This window comes from Hippoglossus hippoglossus, chromosome 22 (genome assembly GCF_009819705.1).
Source record: "Hippoglossus hippoglossus isolate fHipHip1 chromosome 22, fHipHip1.pri, whole genome shotgun sequence".
Lineage (NCBI taxonomy): Eukaryota > Metazoa > Chordata > Actinopteri > Pleuronectiformes > Pleuronectidae > Hippoglossus > Hippoglossus hippoglossus.
The window spans coordinates 13,521,569-13,541,335 of record NC_047172.1 but is presented as its reverse complement, the minus strand read 5'-3'; the positions used below and the strand labels follow the sequence as shown (position 1 = coordinate 13,541,335).

At 44.6% G+C, this 19,767-nt stretch overlaps 1 protein-coding gene across 2 annotated transcripts; it reads right to left on the bottom strand.

The window, feature by feature from the left end:
• Window positions 1–4,139: 4,139 nt before the first annotated feature.
• peli2 (pellino E3 ubiquitin protein ligase family member 2) lies at window positions 4,140–17,106 on the bottom strand. 2 transcript variants are annotated; one of them, XM_034576170.1, is made up of 6 exons: window positions 16,787–17,106; window positions 11,800–11,920; window positions 9,583–9,684; window positions 8,384–8,581; window positions 7,904–8,092; window positions 4,140–7,784 (listed from the first exon to the last, which is right to left on the bottom strand). In XM_034576170.1, exons 1-6 carry the CDS (start codon window positions 16,861–16,863, stop codon window positions 7,206–7,208), a joined length of 1,266 nt encoding a protein of 421 aa, XP_034432061.1. In that variant the 5' UTR covers window positions 16,864–17,106; the 3' UTR covers window positions 4,140–7,205. The 2 variants fall into 2 exon arrangements, with proteins under 2 accessions (XP_034432061.1, XP_034432060.1); XM_034576169.1 differs by having other exon boundaries at window positions 11,791–11,920; window positions 16,787–17,105.
• Window positions 17,107–19,767: the final 2,661 nt, after the last annotated feature.

Below are 19,767 nucleotides of genomic sequence, written 5' to 3'. Positions count from 1 at the left end.
TTGGATGCATTTATAATGTGTCAAAACAGGCCGTAACCGAGATTGATGAAAATACTTAGATCAGTAATTTTACTTTCTCTCTCTCTCTCACACATACACGTGTCTTCACAGAAAATGAGCCAACGCCAATGAGTCTGAGGTTAAAAAATAATTAATTGCATCAGTTTTTGTTTTAGTAAACATTGAAAATACGTCCCAGAGGCCAGAACTCCACAAAGAGTTCATTATTCCTGCGTTTGTATGTGATGTCTTGTGAGGTGTCCTTGGGTGTTAAGAAAGGCGCCATCAAATAAATGTATTATAATCATTATTAAAAAGTGTGGAGCGAAAGCTGTGAGACACACGCGCTGTATTAATATTGCTCGTATCAAAAGCCTTTAGAGCTCAAACAAAACAAGCCACTTTTCTTCCATTTTCTGCAAAGTGTCCATGTAGTGAGGCCTTGAACCGGTGAGTAAGTCTTCAGAGAGATTAATTCTCTGCTGTGATCCTGTTCTCATTACAGGAGGCAGGGGACTCAAACGCACGTAATAACAAGGCGGACCGCTGTTCCTTTGTACCATGTGGCTATCTAAATGTTCCTAAATAAGATAGATGACGAGGATAAAGCAAATCATAATCGGCACTTTGCACAATGGAACAAAATAGTCTGCGGAGAACAAGGGGACGGACACAGAGAGCTCCTGTTTCCATCGCCAGGAGCAGCACACCTAGTCGAGAGCAATTAAAATGAGAGGATTCAATTTTGTCAAACACCAGGAACCTAAGATAAATCTTGTATCTCATCTGCCAGTGGAGGACACTCCCTCTCTCTCGGCGCCATCATGTTTGTTATAGTTTTTTTGTGGGGGGGGGGGGGGGGGGGGTTGCCAACTCTATCAGCTGGCTACTGACAGAGTTGGTTAAACAACTCTCCTTCCCCCCGAAATGACGTTATAATCCCAATCATTTCAGTGCGAGACCCAGGGGTGAGGGAGAGGGGAGAGCCGGGTGAGGCTGCGAAGAAAAGACATTTTTAGACAGAGATGGAGGAGGAGGGGGGGTTTGAAGCAAGACAGCACGTCGCTGCATGGTTTCCATGTGGGAGCAATCCACTTACTTCAACTGATAAAGATTTAATTAACACAAGACTGCAATTACTCCATAATTAAAGTAATTTGGCCCCTTGTTTGGATGAGTAGGCAAGACGCCACGTGTGCCTGCGTAAGAGCAGACGGGAGAGAGAGGCCATGACGGGTTCAGAGACGTACACGCTCCTCCACCACTTTCGTCGCTTGAATTCAGTGGTTGATTTCCCTCCTCATATGTTCTCGTGAAATATTGGCATCAGTGTCTCTTTAGCCCGTGTTTACTTGCCTTTTTATTTGACAACTCATTTGTTATTCATTGGGAAAGTAATAAGCTGAGTAGGCCCGAGCACAAAGTATCATCAAGAGCCCCATGAAATAGTAAATAGGCCTGATATAATCATAATCCTCTCCAAACTGCACAGCACACAGCTTTGAAATGTGTAATGTTACTGCTGCAAACCTCCCCCCCCCCCAAAGCAACAGCAGAAAAATAGGAAAAGACAAGATCGGCTCTGACGCCGGTCCCGTGTGAGCAGTTTGACCTCTGGCCTGGACGGAGGAGAAAGTAAAGCAGAATATCTGTGCAGCAAATGATGAAAACAATCCGCACGACTGACCAACGCAGGACAGGAGCAGTGAGGAGGTAACAGCGGCAACCGAACGTGCCACCGTGCACATGGCAGCCCAATTTGCCGGGAGATTAGAAAACTAAATGTTTTGCTCCTGAGTGGTTTGTATGTGCTGTTGCTTTAATTGCCACGAGTGGAAGAAGAGCCCTATCTGCCAGTTACAGATGATGATCTGCGTATAATTTGCCTCAGTTGCATGCTGGGTAATTGAGGTGAATATTGCCGCCCTCACCTTGCCAGGCTGAGGTGTCCTGCTGACAGCTTGGCGCTCGGCCCACAGACACCTGTGGCATCTCGCATGTTTGGTCTCAGGGAGGAAAGTAAAGGGATGAACCCTTCAAATGCAGCTTATGGAACTTTGAGAACGTGAAGCTGGGTGACAGTTTAACTGCTGCACATTATATTCCAACGTAATATAATGCGTTGTCAGGGGGGAACTTTGAGAAGGAAATATCTGTTTTACATTTTAAAGTAAACAGTTTTCAAATATTTTCATGATGCCATTCTTTCCCAACAGTCATTTAGTTTAATGCATAAACATCAGCAGTAACAGAGGAAACACAGCAGGACCACACAGCAACACATTTCTGAAGATACTGTTACATATGATTCTCAAACTATAAGAACAAAGGCTCATGAGACTGTTTCGTGTCCTTGTTTGTTTGCTTATGCTCATGTGCTCATGACAGTTTAAAGCTTTATGTACATTTGTAATGTGGCCTCCGTGTGTATGGTCTGTTTGATCAGGTCTGCTCACAGTTCATGTAGAAAGTAATGGTATCCAGTAATGGAATCAGTCTAGTCATATAACTTCTCATCATGCAAATGAACATTTTAAATGAAAGTCTTTGACACAGTCTACCTTCTTCCATGTGAATTCACATAACTTTACTCTTCCCTTCTTATGACTTATCAAGGTAAATGTAGCTTAAACCTGCCAGGTCTTTGAAAGACTGCAACACGGGTCAGTCTGCACGTCTTGACCACTTCTCCTCAGCCACTGATAACAGTGCCATTGAGTTGCATTATGGGATTTTGTGGGAGTTGTCAGGGTATTCAGTTCAGTTCAGTTTTGATTATATCTCTGCCAATGTTTTCACCCCTGCCTAGTTGTTTGTATAAGCAAGATTAGCGAGATATTGTTTTTTCCTGGGAATAATTGAAGAATGTTGATGAAAAAAAATCAGGCACATTTCGGAACCTGATGTCTATGATAGTGGGACTTTCGATGCAGCTTGATTGAACTTAAGGGGCCTGTTGGGCCTTAGTCAGCTGCCATTCTAGTTCTTTCTGTCTCCTCTGATTCCTCATCTTTGTAGAAGTGCAGCACTAAATTAAAGCAGAAGTTAAAAGTGTATTCAGTGTGTCCACCAATACGCCATCTCTCCCCACTTCACTTCTTCCCTTAACAAACTGTCGGTCCAAATATCATAGCTGTGCCTCTGGTGTGTGCCGTTTTCCCAATGTCCACATTAAACCAGCAACATATGTGGGTTTTTAAGGGGTTGGACAGCGGTTGTGTTTCCTCTACAGCGCTTTGATCGTGCATTGTGGGTCTTGTTTGAAAAGCCCTCTGAGGCTGCGAGGAGCCTGAGAACATCATGTGCCGTTCCCTTTCCCTTCAAAAGGAAACATATGGAGGCAAGTGCTATTTATCCAAATATAAACGCAGCTGAAATATGATCCAGTGAAATGAAGTTCTTTGAAAAGTGTTGTTTGTGACTCCTAGAAGTTAATTAGGATGCCAAAGGTGATAATAGAGTTTGGTTCGTATCAATCTAGACAAGCATCAGTGCAGCACATGGATCTTACTTCTCATCCGGGAAGCTGGCTGGAGAAATAAATAAAAAAAATATTGTACCATTGCACTTTATTTGCATAACCCTGCCCTGCTTAAGGCAGGGGAGCCACTGAGCGATCTCGAAATTAGCATGCTGTCACCTTCAGTGTCTTTTCTGTCATTCAGGAAAACAGGCGAGTGTGCCGACACATGAACTCATCTCACATCTACTGCAGAAATGTTAATTAGGAAGCACGGCGTCCCACAGCTCCGTTTCTCTCCACACGCCTAACTGACATGTTATGTATTTAAATCCCTTTCATGTGCCCTTATTATAGAGCAGATGAAGTCACAGGCAAAGTGATGGAAAATGTCATCATCGTCGTTGTCGTGGAAAATGTTCCTTTTTTTTTGCATGCACAGAAAAATAAAAAGCTAAAAATTGCTCACAAATGTGCAGTTTTTTTTTTCCTAGGAATGTTTTATGTGCGACGCCTGGTTTTAAAACTAAAATAAATCTAAAGGCAGTATAATTAATTTGGGGGAAAAGAAGCAAAGGCAAAGACATTTGAAATGCTCAAGATTAATGCTCAACTATAAATATATAGATCCCCCCCCAGTCCACTAATTGCACATATAGAAGATTTTCAGGCCTGTATGCAGAGGCATGTCAATTTATTTAGTTCAGTTGATCTTCATTCAGATGCATTTACACGTCTTTTTCATAATAAAGAAAAACAAACATCAAACTTCAATTTCTCATCTCTGTGCTCTTGGCTCCTGGATGCCGCAGGCTCTGTAGTTGGTGCCAATATCTCTATTGTTGAGGAAATAGTGCCCTCCTGCGGCTACAGAGGGGAACTACAGCCTGACCAGCACACCAGGGTTTCTCATGCAATCACTTCCTGTGGTAAACATTAAGATAGGGTTGATAAGATTAGAATATGAAATGAAGGACTTAAGAAGAAAAGAAAAAAACACTTCAAGAAAACTCTTTCCCTTATCTTAAAAATGTACTGTTTGATGGCACTAATCAACATTCAGAGCCTTTTTGTTGACCAAGATAGCAGAGAATGATGAAACACGTATGTAACTGTGATAAAACGTACGCTGCGCTGTGTGATCGCAGCGGAGACGTCTGCAGTTCAAAGCCAGCGGATGAATAAAAAAAAGGAGCAAATTCTCAATAATTGCTTGTACCTTTTGTTTTTTTTTAAAGCAGTGTCTTAGAACGTTAACGTCATGAGGCCTAAAATCAGAGACAACCGACTCACTGGGGCGTGTTTTTAAAAAATATTTTATTCTTTGCAAAAGAGGCATTGGGAGCATCAGTGCGTTTGTATGGCTTGTGTACAGAGTTCCTGTAGGAGACAAAAATCATAGAACAAGCCCTTGGGTGAACTGAGGGCCCCACCCATGTTTACCAAGGAGGAATGTTTGAGGCAGCTACTCTGCAGCTGTTACAGAACGCGGTCTTAAGCAGCGGGCACGGTGTCGGAGCTGAAAGTGTTAGAAAGGAATGCTACTGTACAGCATGTGGCTTAGTTCTCGACCCGGTGCGGCAGTTACATAAAATCTGGAGAAGTCGAGCGATTTGGAAACACTCTGTGGTTTGAGTGAGGCGTAATGCTGCAGATACTTTTTAAGAATGCTTAGTATGTTTCTCTAAGGAAGGAACCAGAAAGGAAAATACTCAACCACTACTGTGGAGATGCTATCTTTTTTTTAGTGACGACTCAGAGCCCTTAATCATGGTGGACTCTGCACCCTTAGCATCTCTTTTATCCATTTCACAACTTTGGGAGAATATTCCAAGGGTAAAATACAAACGTGACGGTCACATCTCATAACTTTAATGCTCACTATTGTATTTGATGAACTAGCGTCAGAATTAATGCTTGCGACTACACTTGACATATGGGCACAGTCTGCTAAGCTAACACCGCAGAACGTGCAGATTCGTCCCAGATTCTTTAGTTTCAATTCATCTGCTGCTTTGTTTTGGACAACTTGACTCATCCTCACACGACGGAACCTCACCAAGTTTGGCTTTGTGTGCGATAATATCATTATTCCCCATGGAGCTTGGTGCATGCAAGTGAACAGCCTCGACTGTAATCCAGAGCCTGTCAACACTCGGCACAGCAGCAGTTTGGGTTTACATCTTGCATGTGAGGAGAGAAAAACAGCTCCTCCTTATATTTGGTATAATCTCTGAGTGCTGCTGAGACCGTGCCCAGGTTTGCGAGCGTAGAAATCATTGGATCAGGCCCAGCGTGGGATAAAGCTAACAACAGTGCAGACTGAATACAGTACGTGTGTGTGTGTGTGTGTGTGTGTGTGTGTGTGTGTGTGTGTGTGTGTGTGTGTGTGTGTGTGTGTGTGTGTGTGTGTGTGTGTGTGTGTGTGTGTGTGTGTGTGTGTGTGTGTGTAGGGTAGGGGGCGCAGCAAGCTAGCCGGCTTGCAAGCAGGCGTGGTTACGTCATGTGCTTGTACAGTTCCAATAGGCATTACCTGTACCTTTAACAGCACAGATAATGAGTAAGCGGGTTGTATATGTGAAGCACCACCAGTGAGGAGAGTCAATGTGTATGTGTACATTCATTGTCAGACCCTGCGGAGCTTGGTTTTAATTCCTGTGTTCTCTCTTTTGGGAGGTGGGCGAGATCACAGCGAGGGGGGATAAGGGAGGGGGGGCAGTGGGATTGGGTGGAGATGATGCAGGGCGATGCAAACCAAAAGGCCCGTGGGCACCCACACAGTCCAACACGCGCACACACTCACACATGCACGCACACACTCGGAACATTCTTGCACACACTATTTATGCAGGAGAAAAATATATTAACATTTGCATTAGGAAACAGTACAAGGGCCTCAGTGTAGTAAAATACCTCTTCTGTCAGATAAAAATGTGGAGGAGAATCCACGTGGGTTGTCATTCTATTTTGTCTTCTGTATGAAAAATGACTTCTTTCTTTGCCTTCAATAAAATATCTTTTCTCATTTATGAAAAAATATCCCCAACGTTAAATGACAAATACCCCCCCCCCTCTCAAAGTTTGTTGAGTAAATGGAAGCCACCTCTGGAGTTACATGGTTTGGATCAGGGGTTAAGGCTGAGAGGTCAATGGGGAGCAATTAACTAGTCATCCATTAGAATTAGACCCCAAACTTCTCCTGGTGTTTCTCCCAGCCAACAGTCCAGCTGTCTGGCTTTGTAAAAACTTTGTCTCAGACCCTTCAGGAACTAGACTATAAATCCTTCCTTCCCCAACTACCCCTGCTCGCTATTATCTGGTTGAGTCTGATTCATGAGTAAAAACGATTCATTCCTTCTACAACCTTAATCCTACTGCCCTCTGATGGAAAACCAGCAGGCATTGTAGTTTAAACAGCCCAGTGCTGGAGCCGTATTTAAAGCGGTTGGTTGGCAGGACAGCTGAAAACAGTATTTCAGTCTGGCAGAGCCAGGGATCTGTGGTCCAATGTGCTCCACATCTCTGTATCCCACAGTGGCCATCCAAACAGCCCCAAGAGGCCCTGAACAATGTGTAATGGCTCTCTGTTGTGCAGAATCCACAGTATATGACCAGAGGTTTAGAAGACTTACTCCTACCCACAGCTGGTTTACATGAACAAAAGAAAGCACAAAATAATCTGAACAGTTTCACAGCATGTTGGCATTCCCATCTAATCTCTTCTGCCAGAGCAGGACCCTTCCGCTCAGTCCACAGGGCCCTGGAAGATTAGCTTGAGACAGCCCTGACTAAGGTTGAGCTGTGTGGCACAGAAGGGGCAGGCGGCGTGGAAAGCGTGGGTGCCGTGAGGCAGAGGGATCTCCGCCCAGTACTTGACGGACTTCTCTGAACACACGTGTCCACATGGTACGAAGGCATGCGTGGGGGCACCTGTGTCCACGTAGAAGGCCGCTTCGCAGCCCAGCCACAGTGGTACATACGGCCCCACCATCCGGCACATGGGACACTCCCGCTGGGTGCTGGCCTCATGCTCTGAACGGTGGCCCCAGTTGTGGTAACCGTGCACGTGGCCACACGTCAAATACACCCAAGGCTGCTTGTCCTCCAGGGAGGAAAGGGCACGGCTGCGCTGCATGCTGGGGAAGGCGAGTGTGTTGAGGCCTACGGGACACTGGGGCCGTGCTGCGTTGATCTCCTGCCTGAGAGCCTCCAGGTGTTTTTGGGTGGGAGTGTGGAAGAGGCCTTCTGCTGTACGCCACAGCAAAGTAGCTCCACATAGATCCACCAGGGAGCCGTCCTGCAGTATATTACTCTCAATCTCCACCTGCAGAGGGTGATGTAGCAGACACAAGTTATTAACAGTATACTCTGTGATGCTTCGGATATGTCACAGTGACATTTAAAGCTGCTGTACATGTCCAGGGTTTGTTTGAAGACACTGACCAGTTTGCCGGGGGTCTGTGCTGAGCGGGTCTCTCTCAGTGTGTAAACGTCCCCACAAACAGAGATCTCTCTCCATACGCCGGGTTTGGACTCTTCTGTGAATCCACCCCTGGGGTGCATTACCAGCACGCCATTGGTTGTTAGGCCGTCCATGTGACCATCAGGGTTTTTCCATTTAGCAGCTTTCTCCTGTAGGGGACACAGAGAGCACAGATGATGCAGACTGATGCATGCTGTGTGGAATTCCACTTCTTTGCATAACAATAATAATACATTTTATTTATAGGCGCCTTTCAGAGCACTCAAGGTCACCTTACACGGCAGAGATAAAAACATAACAACAAAAAAACAACGTATCAAAAACATAAACAAAATGCTACCAATAAAGAGAAAGTACATTTGTTTCTGTGCTTACAAATATAGACTGCAAGGGAGATAAAGATTCTGGACATCTACCATCATACACTAACTAGTAATTACCCCAAGGAAGATGTTTTTGGAGGAGTCGAACCCGGCTGCATAGATGCGGGCAGTGAAGGGAGGGAGGCGCTCACAGACGACCCGGCAGGCGAAGCGGGAGATGGTGCTCTGTGTGATGGGAGTCTCCTCTCCCTCCTGGCCTCCTGCTACTGTGTCAGTCACCACAAAGTCTATGGGACTCTCTGTGGAACGCCCAATCTAAAAACACAATAAGGAATCAATATCATATCATATCATATTGTTGTGCAGTTTCTTGTGATCTCTTGTCGATACACTGGCATGAACATGGACGCTGGCGGTGGTTTCTTTTTAATTCCCTGCAGACGATTGAACTCTGAACTCTTCTGTTTCCTGGCTGCTCAGCCTTTTTGACACTTTGTGGCAGTTTGACATCACGTTGCCTTGTGCGTGCGGGTGTAATAAAAAATGCTGAGACACGATACACTGGGACACAAAGTTCTGTACAGCCGCATGTTGTTATATCACTACATCTCAGAGGGGAAAACCAGTTTCTATTCCCGCCCCCCCTCAAAAAAGAATATTTCAGGCTCATTTTATACAGACCACAGAGTTCAACACTGAAAACATGTCCAAAAAATCCAGAAGCTGAACAAACAGAGGTAAAAATAAACATTTCCCCTTTTTGCTTCCTTACTTTTTAAAATCTCAAATTATGCTGAAGTCTTTTTTGAAAGGCTACCATTCTCTGCCGTGTCTTTATTTCCAATTATTCAGTGTTTAAAAGACAGAGAATAAATACAAGCCTGAATGTGAAGCATGTGTCTTCAGTGCTAACCTCCCCCTGTTGTCATCATCTCCTTGCTGTACATTCAGATTAATGCTACAGACAGAACAGCTGAGTATACACACACACTAGACACACACTCTCCTTTTGTAGATGACTAGGTTCAAGAGGGGGAAAGATCATAATATGTGCAATAAAACAAATGTAGAGGATCCTAAACAATCCTTACATACAAAAGTGCCATTGAACTGGCTTTTTAACTGTATTTTGCTTAATATTTAAGATTTTTTTGATATTTTATGCCTTCATTAGAAAGGAATAATGAAAACACAACGGCAATGCAGCGAAACAAAGAAGGTCTAACCAGGGTCTCGCTGCTCAGTGCCCATGTGGTGTCATACCCCTGACTCATTTACTGTAGCTACAGGTCACAACTCAATGAACTGTTTTTTACCTGAAACATGTCTGTGTCTTTATCATGGCAGTACTCCACCACTACCGTCTGGTTCCTGGACAGTGTGTAGGAGATGCTGTGTTGGCCTTTACAGTTCACAGCCTGAAATAAAAGTAAATGAACAACTCATTATACACATTAAACACATCCAATGCATTTTATCTTGATGACATAAGTACACGCACATCGCCTGTTTTTTATCTGTGTCAGAGAAGTCTGTGTGATGTCTTGGTCTGTGGCTTTAACACCAGATGTGACTGTTCCACAGGTTCAAAAACAGGAACTATTCTATGCAATCATTGTATCATTGCTGAAGTTAATAAAAAGAACAGGGGAAAACCCAGCCCAGCTATTTAAAGTGCATGGCTTTCAATCTATAATTCAACAACAGCTGGTTGTTGACTCATCAAAAAAATCCCAGGATTATATATATTATATTAATACTACCTATTATATTATTATTACCTAAACCCCTGTGGCAGGAATTTTTTGGAAGAGGGACAAAGAAGAGCGTGTGAAGTCACACTCCCATGACAGTGACCATAAACTGCCCAGCACTGTACCTCAGTTAACACACGCTCGTCTGGAAGTGGTGGTTAAAGCCACTCAGGCCCAGCTCCCATCTACACTCTACCTCATGCCACTATCATCCCACTCTAATCTTCAAATTCCATTTTCAACCCCCCCCCATCTCTGTCTCTTTGTCACGTGCAGGAGGGAAACAGAGAGAGAGAGAAAGTGGGTCATCAGCACTGCCACTCTCTGCTGTAACATCACAGACAGACGGGGACAAATGTCGTCATCACATGCAGCCTCGGCTCGTCCGCACAGTTACAAACAAGTGTTGCTGCACCTGTTTCAACAGCTAAAAGAAGTTCATACGCGCTCTAAACGGAAAGATATATTTGTATAAACACCACGCCTCCAAAATGTCACGCACCTCCTCCCTGAGCTGAAGGAGTAAAAATAAAAACAACCATGTGCCCAACCAACCCCCTCAAAACAAAGCCAACGCAAACAAATCGCACGCACAAATGGTAGTAATTCAGAGTAGGGGAGATGAGAAACCAGAGGCAGAGGTTGAAAAGGGGAGCTGGCAGTGGCATCATGGGAGCTCCTGGTTATCTGTCATGAACACCAGAGTGTGCAGGGACACGTGAGCTTTCCCTCTCTGCATCTCAGCCGCAGAGTGTTTATATGTACGAGGCCGCTGCACGGTAAAGGAACAGGAGTAGGTAAAGGAGACGGCTATAGAATATAATATAAAAAGATGGCTATGCTCAAATCAAGCAGACCACGCTGCTGGTCTCTTAAGGAATGGCTATTTTAGACCATGTGCGCAGCTGGGAGTGGAGGGCCAGCCTATTGCAAAAACTTCCTCCTCAGTTCACCCTCTAATCCCAGGCCTGGCAGCAGTGTGACCAAGAGGAACTCTGGTAAAAAGGGGAAGGAAGGTAACAGCAGTTTCCATCTCTGAAACAATCTGTGACTAACAGTGTAAATAGAATACTTTGCTCTTGAGCTAGGCAGCAATAAACTTATTTTTAAAGTAGCAGGGACAAACACAAAAGAAACAACACACGGTTACTGATTAAAACTCCTCAGTCACAAGTAGAAACCTCTAAGCAGAATTTAGGAGTCAAGTTCCTCAAGGTGAGAGTAACCCGAACCTGGGGGCCCTCGGCCAGCAAGCCTAACTCTCAACAAATGTTTGAAATATTGGCCCCACAGAGGTGCAGAGGTAAGCAGGTCCTCCAGCTTGTTTAGCAGTTTTGCTTGGGAACCAAAGGCAGGAATGCAGGAGAGGCAGACATGTTATACTGGATGGGGCAGTTTCTGGCAGGCACTTTGGCACAAAGAAAAAAAGAAACTCTGAGGCCCAGCTAGGAACTGCCCTTATTGTACTGGAAATGTCAACATTAAGGTCTGCCAACAATAACGTAAAGGGGCTTACTGCATGTTCCATAAGCTACTGAAATAATTCAAAAGAAAACACGCCGCTGCTCTGAAAGAGTCTTGTGTTTTTCCAAGATCTAAAATCAGCTGAGTTCAATAAAAATATGAAAGTACCAAAGTGCATTACTCATCACTCTGTTGAGGTTATTATTTTGTCTAAAATAAACATTAAAAAGTAAAACTGAAATGTGTAACTTCTCTCTGAAAATCTCTTCATTAAATCCCTGATTCATCTCATGATCTATTTTGTACCTTACTGGCCTGGGGTGTGTTGAGGATGTGCACAGTGCTCGGCTTAACACCGTTGGCTTTGGTCCTCCTGTATAGCGCAAATCTGCTTTTCCGTCGACCCCGATCTCCATTGGGCAGAGAGCCATTGTACCTGTTACAGAGGGGGGGTAGGGTGAAGGGAAAGCACAACAAATTCAGTTAGTTTTTATCCCCAAAGAAAATGTTTAAACAGTTTTTGTAGCTCAGAAAAAAGGTGTGTCTAATGAGATTTACAGGCAAAGTTCTTGTGATCATGTAACCAGTAAACACAGAGAATTAGAAACATTTGTGCATTTTGAAAAGGAGCTTTGCCACGCATTACATCACTGGCAATCTAATGCACCCTATTAGCAATTTAAGCATTACCTTGGATAATGTCTCTTGTTACATAATGCACTCTGGTGCTTGTAATTTCAGCGAGCTAGCCCTGTGTAAACGGCAGCTGTTCTTTTTTCGCTCCGTGTCCCGGCCAGGCAGGAACAGGTTTTTAAGATGCACATCAGGTCTGCTATCACATCACGTGTCTGGGTGGAGAACTGGCTCAACACATTCTCTCAAAGCTGAATTTTATACACACATACAGAAAGCTCTAAGATCTCAACTGCAAAGCCTCAGCACAAGCGGAGAGGCATCAAAGAGACAACTCTATTTTCACTCAATACTAGTTTCTGGTTTTGCCTTTTCAGTCTGCTGCGAGGCCTCTACCCTCGGATGCTCCTTGTGAATGAAGGAGCCCCTTCCGGTAGCACTGGTCCTCTTCCCATCCACCGGCTGGTTCCTACAGCTGGGACACCCCATGCTCTACTTCCATCCAACACACAGACCTTCTGTCACACACTCACATGTTACCACAGTGTGCTGAACAGACACTATACACAACGGAAATAACTGTTTTGAAAGCTTTGAGTTTGCTAGGCAGCGCATTTCATAAAGGGAATTACCAACCCCCCCTCGACAAAATCTGGTATTTCAACACTTTGATTGCTACACAAATGCTACAGTAGTAAACAAAGCCTCCTTCTGCTGCTCCCCACTTCCCTCCCAAGCAAGTCCACCTGTCCCATGTCTACACACGGCTGGTCAGGCATGAAAACACATGGTCCCAGTCTGAACAGTACAAAGCTGGCCTGTAGGACAAGTCACCCACAGAGAGCTGGGGAGGCAGATGATTCTGTGGACAGAACTCCAAATAATACATGGACAGCAGGAGACAAATAACAATATGATAGTGGAAAGAAAACCGTTTCATTGTTTTAAAAGGTTTAAATCATCACCCATATCCCTCTCTTTAGGTTGTACTTCTAATTTTGATGACAATGATTTTAACATAACATGGAGCACACCAAGATTAAAGTAAAAATTTCATGGGGCCTTTACACATACTGACAACCAGTTCCATCCAACCCATCCTGGAAACTCTCCTCCTAAATACAGATTCTAACTGCAGACAGAATAAAACATGGCTCCAATGGCACACATGCTCTCTATTATTCATCATTGCATTCAGGAACAATGCTCTGTCATCCAGGAAACGCTTCTGTCCTATTAGGTAGGACAGGCTCTATAAAGCTGTGCTCAAAACAATTGTGATCGCTTTACCTTTTGACCTGTGCCAGACAGACAGTGGATTTACCTTCCAATAATTTAGAAGCAGGGATTAGAGGACTCTGGCGTATCACCTTCACTCCAGGGTTGCACTAAGGAGCCAACAGCACCTCCTACCTCTTATACTAACATGAAAGGCCAGTGTTTGCAGAATGAGGAGGAGATATGAAGAGTTGCTGGAACACTATTAGCATAACACGGAGGCGGGGTGGATTTAGAGGGTCACAAAAGATGGCCTAGGAGTGGAGACAAAGACTATGGGCTTGTGTTTTAGATGAGGTCAATCCAAACTTATCAAATTCATCTTCAGTACATGGGAGGCAGCCAGATGGCAGCATGAGTAAGAAGAGCATCAGTCAACTGACTCAGATTCAAGCTGCCATGGCCTCGAGTATCCGTCTGACTGGTCTGACCTTGCACATGACACACGGACACCACACCCGCTCCATCTACACTCTGACCTTGAGTTGAGGAAGGCAATAGGATAACGCTTCTCCCTGGACGAATGAAAGAGGCATCACAGCTCACAAAATCAGCACCAGTTTGTACCAAAGATTCCCTGAAGTTGATTTGTCCACTTCCCTTATAGAGCGTTTTCTTAAGGGAGACGGTTCAATCAATAGACCCAGTCTCTTGGCCACAATGGACAGAGAAAACTGAGGAGAGGCAAAGGCTGGATCCTGATCAATCCATCCTTTCATTTCCAGGATACCCACACAGCACCAGCCCCACCTCCTCTCACGGACCAGCACCAAACCAATCCACCCGGGCAGAGATGGGGGGCAGCCATGCAAGTAATAAGAGCCACCTCGGTCATGGCAACAAACCGCTGAGGGAACTGCTGCTCAAACAAGCTTTGTTCCAAGCTGTTAGCTATCTTGTCTACCATCGGGTTTATCAAAAGGATGTGATGACATGGCAGTGATTATACACCCATCACATCTGATTCAAATATGTGCCTGTATGTCAAGAGGGAACACAAAAGCATCCGCTTTGAACGCACCACATGTTCAACCCGTGGTAATAAGCAGTCAGCACTTTTGTCCCTTGTAATAAGCAGTATGGCTGTGAGTGTATGGGTGGAGGGCGAAGGACAAAACCACAACCTCTACCATGCTCGGTATATAATCTTCATAGGCATCTCATGACAAATGCTTTCATCAAACACTACATAAATGTGACTGAAACCAGCACAGACACCTAAAATAATGACGTTGAAGTTGTGATAACTTTCAAAGCAGTTTCGGTTGTGGAAAAACTCCAATCACTGATGACACAGCAGGTGTTTTCCATTATCTGTTGCAGCTGCTGCCCTTGACAGTTTATCAATACAAACATGATTGTTTACAATGATAACTGGCTGCAGTTTTTTTCCAGAACACATTCAGAAAACCACAGTGCAGTGGGTTTGACGTAGTTCTGACATAAACAAAGAAAACGCCTCGCCAGTGTTTACTCTGTGGCAGGATGAGACATGTAGAGTCTATAGCTGCCATGGTTTGTTGTTGCACTTCAACAAATAATAATGGCAATTGTTGGACACCTTGTAATTCCAGTGAGACGTACACATGGTTTTATTGTAGAAAAGCTTCATATAAACTTATATAAACAAAGACAAATTAAGCCATAGCACAGTACTTGCATTGTGTCGAGACTGTACTGTGCCCCCAATAACATGGTCAGATTACTTGCATCTATCCAATGACGGTAAAAGTAAACAAAACTTGACCAGGCATCTGACGAGAACTTTCAGTACCCAACAATACATTTGAAACAAATAGTAAGTTGACAGCAAATTAAACAGTCATTACAGTCAATGTGAGCAATTGTTTGTCTTTTTTCTTGGTGGAAAAATGCCTTTCAGTCATTGGTTCCAACTTCTCAGCTGTTGGGGGATTTCTGCTTCTGTGCTTTACTGTAAAGGGAATATCTTTGGGTTTTTGACTGTTGCACTAAACAAGCAGTTTGACAAAAAGTACAGACAGATATGTAGAGATTAAAAATAACGACATAGTGCATAGATGCTCATTGTATTCACTACTTTAGAGAAAAGGCACTTTGTCTTTAAAAAAACGTCTAAAGTCAATGAGAGTTTGGGATCTCTGATGAAGGGCAGAATGACAATGTAGACTGGAGACAATACAAATTAGTCTCTACCTCAGTATCTTAAGTGCTGCCCATAGATGCACTGTATGAAGGTGTGTGTGAATGGCAAACTGTAAAGTACTGTAAAGCGCTTTGAGTGGCCATCAAGACTAGAAAAGCGCCATATAAATACAGCCCATTTACCGTACCATCTATACTGTGGTATAGATATTATTTAGTATAAGGCCCTTGTGGGCAATATTGTAAATACTGATCAGTGTTATCTGGCAATATTTGAACAGATTTTCAAAGCAAATGTGATTGAGTACATGGATTTTGGAAGTGAAAGAGATATATGATTAATACTTTAATCCACAAACACTTTCCAACATACATACATACAATATATATATATATACAGATTAAGGTGATTTATCTATATCACCCACTCATGGGTTGGTACTGTAAAAACCTGGTAACAGTTAAGGTCCCCTACTTGACCATGTGACCAGCAGCCTGAGAGGATGTAAAGAAAACAACTTCTGTATCGAGCCCAGCAAAACATGTGACCTCAAACTATTGAATGCAGCTATAATCAATCAGTCAGATGTGGCCTTTCAGGAAACAAAACAAACAATGACCAGGGGGAACAGTCTGTTGTTCAGATGTAAAGTTTCATTTGTGGTCTGAGCCACAAATGTGTGTTTTAAAGAAAAGGGAAGAACAGTAGGGGCTGGGGGAAGGGGCCATTAGCACTTCCGAATTCCTTCAACCCCTACGAATCCAACTTTATGGTGGGAAGTAGCGAGGGAGCCCGGTGTTGGGGCTGCTGACTGTGAGATTTCGTTTCACCTGACTCGCTAAAAAAAAAAGTTGCTCTGGACGCGTCTATTCACTGGAAACGTTCACGAGTAAGCGACCTGTGACTGACTAATTCCCGGTTGTGAGGCAGTGAAACGTCGCCTGGCCTGAAAGGGGAAAAACGTACACAGTCGTGATTGTGCACGTGTCCGGTTTGAGGAGTTAACGTGAGCGAATGAATGTCTCCGGCGGGACTTTACGTGTTATTTCACGCAGCTTTTGAGTTTGAAAAAAGAAATCGTTGGCGGATTTGGTCGAAGTCACGCAAATTCGCACTTCTTCAGAACGGACGAGTGGCGCAGCTAAGTTAGCTCGGCGAGAAACTCCCTCAAGTTAAACACTCGCTTTCACCTCCACCTGTAAAAGTGTCGTAGCAGCAAACAAATGAAAATACACATTAAAAAGGAAAGACCCGGACGCGACTCACCCCAGCACCACCAGCTCCCCGTACTTCACCGGGTCTTTGGACGGGGCGCAGTGCTCCTCTTGGCTCGACGAAAACATGAGGCTCTCCTCCGCGGTACGTCCTCTCCACACGGCGATAACAGCAGCGGCTCAGGAGTCACCAGGAGTTCCCTTCGAGTGCGACACGACACGGGCTCATCTCAGGTCGTACGTCCCAGCGGCGCGCGGCTGTGGAGTCTCTCCCGGGTTCTGGGGGCTAACTGCGCGGAAAGTTCGTCACCGTGACATCGCAAAACGTAACTTAGTTGGCGGTTGAATCGGAACTGAAGCGCGTACGAAAACAGCGAAGAGCAGGGCCGGGACGTACCATTCTCTTCTTTCCCCACTTTGTGTAGGGGGGGCGGACTCCGCAGAAACTCTCACCTCGAACTTTTATCCGGACAAAAATATGTTGGATATAATCTTTTGAGTTTCTTCGTTACAACAATAACCTTATATTACATTGAATCAACTCCTAAGTAAACGAAATTGTCGACCTTGGAGTACACCTCCGTCCTCGCACCACCTCACATGGTCACATGGTTCGCCCCTTGTGTTATGTAAACAAAGGGTACAATCTGGGGATTCTTAAAGGGATCATGAGTTTCCTGAATGTTTGCATCGCTCCCTGTTTCCTAAAACATTGAAGAAAAAGGGTTTTATACACACCCTCCCCAGAGTATACTCATCAAAGGGCAAACTTCCATCTCAGCAAATAGTTTTCAGAATCCCATCATTTCTATCAGATGTGACCCCTCTGTATGAAGCCACACAGGCCTCAGGGAGCAGGAGCAAGAGTCACATGGTGAAAACGATGATCCCCTGGAACATATAGAGATAATTTAGCTGTTGGTGCCTCCCCAGGACCCTTTCAGGGGCTTTATTTGATTATGATTCTGCTGCAGTTGGCTAATGCGTGTGATTGATTACACAACCTCGGTAAGTTTTATTTCCACATTTGCATTGCTCATTTTGAAGGATGTCACGCTGGTGTCCCGCTTCTTGTTCTCATCTTTTCCTTTGGATAAAGTCGGTTTCATGCCCACAGGCGTATGCTTGTATTTTATTCCCTGTAAAATCTCGTTGTTCAAGTTGATGCCTGTTCATGTGAGAAAATGCAATAAGGTCCAATAGAAACCTCAAAACCCAGTAATTACTTAACTGCCCACTGAAATCTTTTCTTCTGTGAAGGACCCACAGATTTTTATATTGCGACCAAATGCCTACACCTCAAGTGAGGACTTCAACGACCTCTCAACCTCCAGGATCCCACATGTCCAGTTGTTGTCACGCCTTTCTGATGAATGTGCCACTTCTCCACTCTGGCCTGGCAATCTCATCAACACTTTACGGCCCCTGTCTTGTTTTCACAGGAATCTACATGGCTGGAGGTGCCCTCGCTGCTACTGGCCCCCCTAGGCCTCTGCAATTATGGCCCCCTGTTTGAACTGGTGTTCAGTTTCAAAGTGCAATAAGACCTGACATAAAAACAAAAGGCAGTAGGGTGTCACCGGGGGCCTGTGGATCTACTCACCTCTCTACTCTCTACACTGCAACTTAAACTCTGCACTGCAGCAAGATACAACCAATGTATTTTAAAATTTGTAACCAATACAACTTGGATTAATCCGTGGCATTTGTTGGTTCTGTTCATAGCTGCACATACTTGTCCATTAATAGTACAAAGGAGTGAACTCCAGCGTCTTCAGCAGTTGTGCACATGGATCAAGCAGCATTAGGGCCTTTAACTACAGGCCTGGGGGGCCGGCCTTAAAGCTGTGGGTATAATGAATGTTTACTGCTCTTTTGTGTCACTGTCTCTTTCCGCTTTGCTTTCATCCACTGGGTATTGTCTGTGTGAAAGAGCACTACAGTCTTTTCTGTGTCTGTTTGTCTCGCCCTCCTGTATGCACGCGCACACACACACACACACAGACACACACACAGTATAGTTGGGGGGTGGGGATCAAAGACTCTCTAGCACATACCACACTGATGGAGAGCAGATGCAGGGAGTGGGCTGCTTTGCTGAAGTTGCGCTGGCCCAGTGTCAAGTTAAGTCAAGTCAGTTTTATTTATAAAGTGCCAAATCACAACAGAGGTTATCTCAGGGCACTTAGCACATATTGAAGGTCTAGACCGGACTCTTTATATTATTATTCACAAAGACTCAACAGTTCCTAACATGAGCGAGCACGTGGCGACAGTGGGGAAGGAACCTCGAGCAGAACCGGGCTCAGGGCGGGCGGCCATCTGCCTCGACTGGTTGGTTTAGAGACAGATAGAGAAGGAGGTAAGGGAATATGGCCCCATGCAACGTCTATATAGAGATGTTAAGTAACAGTCATGGTTATGGTCTTGCTCGTGGCAACAGTGTAAGTGCCAGTCTATGTTTGTTGTGTTATCAGGCGAGAAGCATGCAGAGCACACGCTTCCTGCAACAAGATAAACAGCACAGCAACAGTGGGAGCAATGGTGACGTCAGAAAGACAAAGCCCCTATTAATTTCCTCGCTGCTCTTTTCGCAGACGTGAACACATCAGACTTTCGATGGAAGTCATGAGACTGTCTCCAAGTGTAAAAAGTGTAACAAAGTGTAACCTCATGCATGAGGTTTTGAGATCATCATGCGGTGGATTCGTTGCCAACAGCGTGTTAATTATACTCCGAGGGATCACATTTAAACTCATGATCGTATATTATGGCTCAGACACTTTACAGGGCGGACCGTGCACTTACAGAAAGGCACAGAACAGCCTCCTGGGACCCAGTTGGTGACAAATATGCCGAAGATGCAGTGCCACCTGTTTCGTCGCGAGGTTTCCATGAAGGCAAAAGCTGAATCTCCAATCAGCTGACTGTAGCATGACAGTGTGGGAGAATGTGAGGAATGTGCTGATCCCATGTTGCTCGCGCCCCTGACCTGACCCCCCCCATCCTCCTCCTCCTCCCATTCCCCTCCAG

Excerpts from the sequence above, each read along its gene's own strand:
- peli2 (XM_034576169.1), bottom strand. The coding sequence starts at position 16,863 with ATGTTTTCGTCGAGCCAAGAGGAGCACTGCGCCCCGTCCAAAGACCCG. Across the intron at positions 8,582-9,582 it reads AAGACACAGACATGTTTCAG|ATTGGGCGTTCCACAGAGAG; the intron begins GTAAAAAACAGT and ends TTGTGTTTTTAG. Across the intron at positions 7,785-7,903 it reads CACAGACCCCCGGCAAACTG|GTGGAGATTGAGAGTAATAT; the intron begins GTCAGTGTCTTC and ends CACCCTCTGCAG.